The sequence below is a fragment of the Trypanosoma cruzi genome, genomic scaffold (assembly GCF_000209065.1).
Source record: "Trypanosoma cruzi strain CL Brener 1047053517189 genomic scaffold, whole genome shotgun sequence".
Taxonomy (NCBI): domain Eukaryota; phylum Euglenozoa; class Kinetoplastea; order Trypanosomatida; family Trypanosomatidae; genus Trypanosoma; species Trypanosoma cruzi.
The window spans coordinates 106,081-111,720 of NW_001849405.1; the positions used below are offsets into that span (position 1 = coordinate 106,081).

The following is a 5,640-nucleotide window of genomic DNA, read 5'->3' on the forward strand; positions in this document are numbered from 1 at the left end:
TATTTCTTCTTTTTGTGCATTTATCGCGGCCACTGCTGCCACATGATTCTTGGGCCATCGTTTTTTATTTTTATTATTATTATTTTTGTTTTCTTTCTGTCTTGTAGCTTCTTTTGTCTGTTTTGTGCGGTGTGTTTGTTTAAACCAACACACACATACACACACACAGGAGGAGAGGGAACAAAACAAAGAAAGAAAGAAAAGGACAGGAAGGGGAATAATACACCACGCAAAAGGGGAAAAGATTGACACAGTGAGTGGGTGAGAAGATTGGAAAAGAGAAGGGAAAAAGAAAAAGAAAAAACGAATCGAATTACGGAGGCGAGTGGCGATGGAAGAGTCCCATCCCTCCGAGCTGCAGCTCCCAGCTCGTGAGGGCGATGAATTTAAGGGGGGTGGTGATGACTGTGGTGGGGAGGGCGATGCCGTGGGGTGCACACAGGAGGCAGGGAGAGCTGAGCTGCTGGACTACAAGGTCGACTGGGATGAAGTTGTGGGAGAGGGAAGTTTTGGCGTCGTGTACCGGGGGAGGCACGTCAGCAACGCTACGGAGGTGGGTGTTTTAACTCTCAAGGGGAGTTTGGAGCTGCGGGAGGAGCTCCGCAAGGAGGCCGAGAAGGGCGCCATGTTGCTGCTGAAGCAATGGCCAGGTGTAATTCATCTTTTAGGAACGTTTGACACTGTTGAGGAGGACACCGTGACTGTCATGTCCATGCTGCAGCTGCGTGGTGTGGAGGACATGCAGGCGTTCTTTACGCGTGATGTGGCCAAAAAGGAAGAGAAGAAAGGAAAAGGGGAGTTGGACGATGATCCGGCCTCCATCGCACCGGAACAATCTTCCTCGTTCACGGGCTGCTGCGGCGCGGAGGAGGGGGCGTGTTCGCGCCTCTTCAATGAGAATGAAGCAAAAGGGAAGAGGGAAGAAGAAGAAGAAACGGATAAGGGAGAGGCCAAAACTCACCGCGCGGAGGAGAAAAAATATGCTGCTGCTGGTGTTGCTGGTGAGAAGACGCAGAGCTTACCGCCACCAGCATCGTTGGCGCAGCGGCAGGGCGGTGCATTGTCTGTTGGCAAGTACATGGTGCAGCTGGGAAGTGTCTTGGGAAGAGGGAAGTTTGGAACTGTCTACCGCGGGTGGCATCGGGAGGAAGGCTACGAGGTTGCCGTGAAGATTCTCAAGGGGCCAGTGAGCAAGCGAGCAAAAATGCTCATTGAACCGAGAGAGTTGGGTCGACTACAAAAGCTGGACCACCCGAATATTCTCCGCATGTTTGGTGCCTTCCGACACGAAGAAAAGGATAGGAATGAAATGACGCTGGCGCTTGTCTTGGAGCTCTGTCAAGGGGGCGACTTGAAGGAGTTTCTCGCAAGAAACGATCCGCTCTCTGAGCGACAGGCGAAGCACATTATGCGACAGCTTGTAGACTTTCTTTGCTTTCTTAAAAGCAACCGCATGATGCACCGCGATTTGAAGCCTGCGAATATTCTTCTGACGACCACGAATATTGACAGGGCGGTGGTAAAGGTGGCGGATTGGGGCATGGCAAAGCAAATATCTAATTTTGGCAGCAGTATTTGCGTCCCTGATGCGAATGTCATGTTTGAATCGGCTGTTGGAACGGTGGCGTACATGTCGCCGGAGAGACTCTCACGAGAATTGTACGACTTCCAGGCGGAAGTATGGGCTCTAGGAGTCATCATGTATGAATTACTTTTTGCTAGGCACCCTTATTTGCATTCTGCTTCCTCTGTTCGCACGCCAGAGGAGCTTCTGAATGCCATTACGCGTGCAGAAGAGCTAGAAATGTCATGTAACGTTTTTCGCTCAGAAAACAAAAGAAAGGAAGGAAATGTGTTCAAACAACATCAGTCGGAGGTGAACCCTTTTTCACGTGAGTGCTACGAGCTTATGCGGCACATTTTGGATCCAGATTCGAAAACTCGCTACACCATTGAACAGGTGCGAGCCCATCCGTGGATTTCCCAACCGGAGAAAATGCGCGCAACAGAAGAGGTAAAGGCCGTAACGAACACAGTGGAACCGGCTGTAGCTCATGGAGAAAAATTGAATACTGCAAAAGTAATAAAAGCAGAAGATGTTGTGGCTGCCACGACCAAAATAATTAAGGCAGAAGAATCGGTCACAACAGAGATGGCGGCGACCGGACCATCAGCAGGGGTTACTGGCATCCCACTTCGAGTTCCCTCTTCAGAGGACGAGGTGGCGGGACCATTACATGTCCAGGGTCTTGGTTCTAACTGGAGTCCTTTGCAACGTCAGCAACTTATCTACCAGGCCTTTCGTGAGTATTTTTACATTTTACGGTATGATGTTCTGGAGGCGGAGAGCGACCCGGGGCGTGGGCTTGTGTTGTTGTCCTACGCCTGGGAACTTCTCCGTGCGGTAGCAAGGGCGGCATTGCTGGAGGAACACCGTTTATCTGGTGGAACGGTCTGCCTGGACGCCTCTAGCAGTATTTGTTACAGTGCCCGGAGTTCTTCTCGATTTGCTCTTCCCGACGATATTAAGTTAATGGAGAATTACATTCATGAAACCGCTCAAAGACTGAAGCGGAATTTGCCATGCCTCACTACTCACATATCAATGGGTGCCGAGACATTGACATTCTCCACAGGGAGTATGTGTGGGATGGAAGCATCCGGTGAATCCTTAACCCCACTGCCAGCGAATCCGCAGAAGTTGACATACCCCTCCGCACATACCTTGTTATTCGAACGCACTGTTTCGCTCATTCGTGCTGCAGCCACCGAGGAACTTATGCTTAGTGACAGCCATGAGCAAGACAACGTCATGGAGGAAGAAGAGGTACGACCCGAGGGTGAACGATATCGGCAGAAACGTATGTATGAAAAAGCCATAGCCATTTTACGGCTGATTCTTCAGCAAGTCGTTGTTCGTTGTCAGTCGTCTCTTCATTACCCCTTTCCTCCTGTTGTAACGGACACGGAAGAAAGCAACGGTATGCAGCTGCTGACAATACCACTTGTCCCACTTGAGGATGAAGCCGACCAACGCACCGTGCAGGCGCTTTTGCATACGGTAGAAAAACATTACCGGCGTCTTGTCAACGTGAAGTAAAGTACATATATAAACGAAGGCAACTCAGAAAGAAGCACTTCCAGAGGAGACAAAGAGAGAGAGAGAGAGGGAGGGAGGGAAGGAAGGTGGGGGGATAAATGGATGCACAGATGTGTGCATTTGTATTTGTAGAAAAGGCTTGCCTAATCTTGTTTTGTTGCCATTATTATTTATTTTGGGTATGAGTGTGTGTAAGTGAGTGTGTATTTCTGTGGTCGTGAAGGTTTTTTTTTTTTTTTTTTTTTGTTATTTGGCTTGGGAGTTGCATTACTTCCAGCGCTGTCCGTGAAACCCCTACGCGACGTGTCGTTTGCTTGTTGGCCAAAAAAATTGGAAGAAGGAGACAAGGAAGAAGAAGAAGAAGAAGAATCTTAACTTCATTTTACAAATCAAACAATTAAAAAAACAATATGTTTGTGTTGCTGTTATTGTTGCTCTCTTTGTGTGTGTCTGTGTAGACCAAGTGCGTTTTTTTTTTTTTTCTTCCTTTTAACACTGTGCCTTCTGACAATGGCCTGCATATATATATATATATATATATATACCTTTGTGTCTGTACGTGTGTGTGTGGTATAATGGACGTAATGTTTGTGTTTTTCACAAACAAAACATCTCACGAATGCTCCCACTTTTCCTTCACGGACGCAGCTTTTGGTATTTTCCCTTTTTTTCCAACCTTTTTTTTTTTTTTTATTTACCTGCCCACATTTTTTTATCCACTTGACGTATGTTTTTTCCCCATTGCACAGGAAGAGTTTTTGTGCTTGCGCAAAATTAGGGTTTGTGAAAAAAAAAAAAAAAAAAGGGACCGCCTGCGTCTTCCTTTTTTTGTCCTTTACTGTTTCCATCTTTGACGACACGGAGACGGTCTTTAAACCGCCTGAGCATTCGGGGCGTGTGTGGGTGTTCGTCAGTACATCCACGTGCTTCTGTGAAGCGAGCGGTCGGCGGTGATGGATGAGAGGCTAAGGAAGCTGCGCCTGGAGCGGGGCCAGGCCTTGCTGGAGTCGTGCCGCATGAGGGACTTCGACCGCAGTCCTGAAGAAACAGCCAGGCTAAAACAGCGCGGCCGTCTCTTGTACGAAGAGCGGCTACGCGCAGAAGAGAAAGGAAGTCCGTGTGTAGAAATGCGGTATCATTCAGAGGCGGTGATTGATCTGTGCAGTATTCCCGTCAAGGAAGGGCAAGCGGCGACGGAAAAAACGCATGGACTTTCGTATGTGCTGCCGCAGCCGGTGGAACTGCTCTCGGAGAGCCGTAGAGACGGGGACAACATCTCCACCTCACATGACTGTACAACGGCCATTATTGATTACTCAATTCTGGATTCCGTTCGCGAGCAACATATACGGGACGTCCGGCAAATTGAAATCCTAACAAAAGAAAGCCACTTGCTTCAAGAGACAATTGAAAAACAGCAGGAGGCACTAACCAAACTTGCTGCCGAGCTTGCCCAGCGCGACGCTCAAATTCAATGCAATTTAAAGAATGACGCAAGGAAATTAATTCCACCAGATGAAAAGGAGATGGGAGTACGGTATGACGGGGGCTCTGACCACATGCAGGAGATGGATCCCGCCATGCGTCCACGTGCGCAAGATAATTGTAGAAGCCCTCACCTGAAAACATTTGAGGACCTTCACGACGCCGAGTCTTTAGTGGCACGCAAGCAGGTTGAAATACAAGAGCTGCAGTTAAAACTTCAGGAGAAAATACTCTACTGCGACAAACTCGGGGAAGAAAACAAGAATCTCAACAAAAACAACCAAAAACTGCAAGAAGAAGTGGCAGCGCTACTAAAAAAAGTTTGTATGATACAAGAAGAACTAATAAACACTACGGAACAGGAAAATTATTCACAAAAAACAGTCATCTACCTCGAGCATAAAATACAAATGAAATCCGAATATAAACCATATACACCAGTTCCAGAAAGCACACATATGGAAGAAGAACTAGAACGTCTTGCACGGCAGTGTGCCGATGCGGAGGCGACCATGCACCGGATGGAGGCCGAGATGGCGGCAGAGAATGCCAAGCTGAAGGAGGAGTTGTGTCGGATGCAACAGAGCCATGAGGAGGAGCGTCAGGCAGCGGGGGCGGCGATGCACCGGATGGAGGCCGGGATGAGGTCGCAGCAGCAGACACAGCTAGCCGGGCCGCCACGCCGCGCAGCCGCGTCGTCCACGAACCCGTTTGCCAGCATGGGCGCGCCGTCGAAGGAACCAGGGTCATTTCCTGACCAGGGTGACGATGGCGATGACGTTTTTGGCGTTGGCACCGAGCAGCACCGCACGGCGACTGGTGATGCCGTGTCCGGGGATGGCCAGGCCGAACCGGAGGGCCTCGTGACAGAGCTTCGAGGGCGGCTAGCGGAGCTGGAGGCTGCCTTGTCAAGCGCCACACTGGCCCGGGATAGCGCTGTGGGAGAGGTGGAGCGTCTTGCACGGCAGTGTGCCGATGCGGAGGCGACCATGCACCGGATGGAGGCCGAGATGGCGGCAGAGAATGCCAAGCTGAAGGAGGAGTTGTGTCGGATG

The 5,640-nt window shown here is 49.7% G+C and overlaps 2 protein-coding genes across 2 annotated transcripts, besides 10 other annotated features; both read left to right on the top strand.

Annotated features, from left to right (window-relative positions):
* Positions 1-16: part of a sequence feature (A-rich) that runs on past the window's edge.
* Positions 1-1,993: part of a sequence feature (heterozygous, Esmeraldo-like haplotype) that runs on past the window's edge.
* Positions 61-87: a sequence feature (AT_rich).
* On the top strand, positions 332-3,100 carry Tc00.1047053504133.30 (tyrosine protein kinase, putative; the record flags this gene model as incomplete). The annotated part of the gene is made up of 1 exon (XM_801840.1): positions 332-3,100. One exon carries the CDS (start codon positions 332-334, stop codon positions 3,098-3,100), a length of 2,769 nt encoding a protein of 922 aa, XP_806933.1.
* Positions 1,994-2,508: a sequence feature (areas merged during assembly that could not be assigned to a particular haplotype. This can correspond to areas where the two haplotypes were merged or to regions with more than two copies in the genome that were merged during assembly.).
* Positions 2,509-3,692: a sequence feature (haploid, Esmeraldo-like haplotype).
* Positions 3,155-3,194: a sequence feature (CT-rich).
* Positions 3,325-3,345: a microsatellite.
* Positions 3,434-3,469: a microsatellite.
* Positions 3,620-3,644: a microsatellite.
* Positions 3,693-5,640: a sequence feature (heterozygous, Esmeraldo-like haplotype).
* On the top strand, positions 4,054-5,640 carry Tc00.1047053504133.15 (hypothetical protein, conserved; the record flags this gene model as incomplete). Its single annotated transcript, XM_801841.1, has 1 exon — positions 4,054-5,640. A coding segment is annotated over one exon (1,587 nt), but the record flags the coding sequence as incomplete, so codon positions are not given.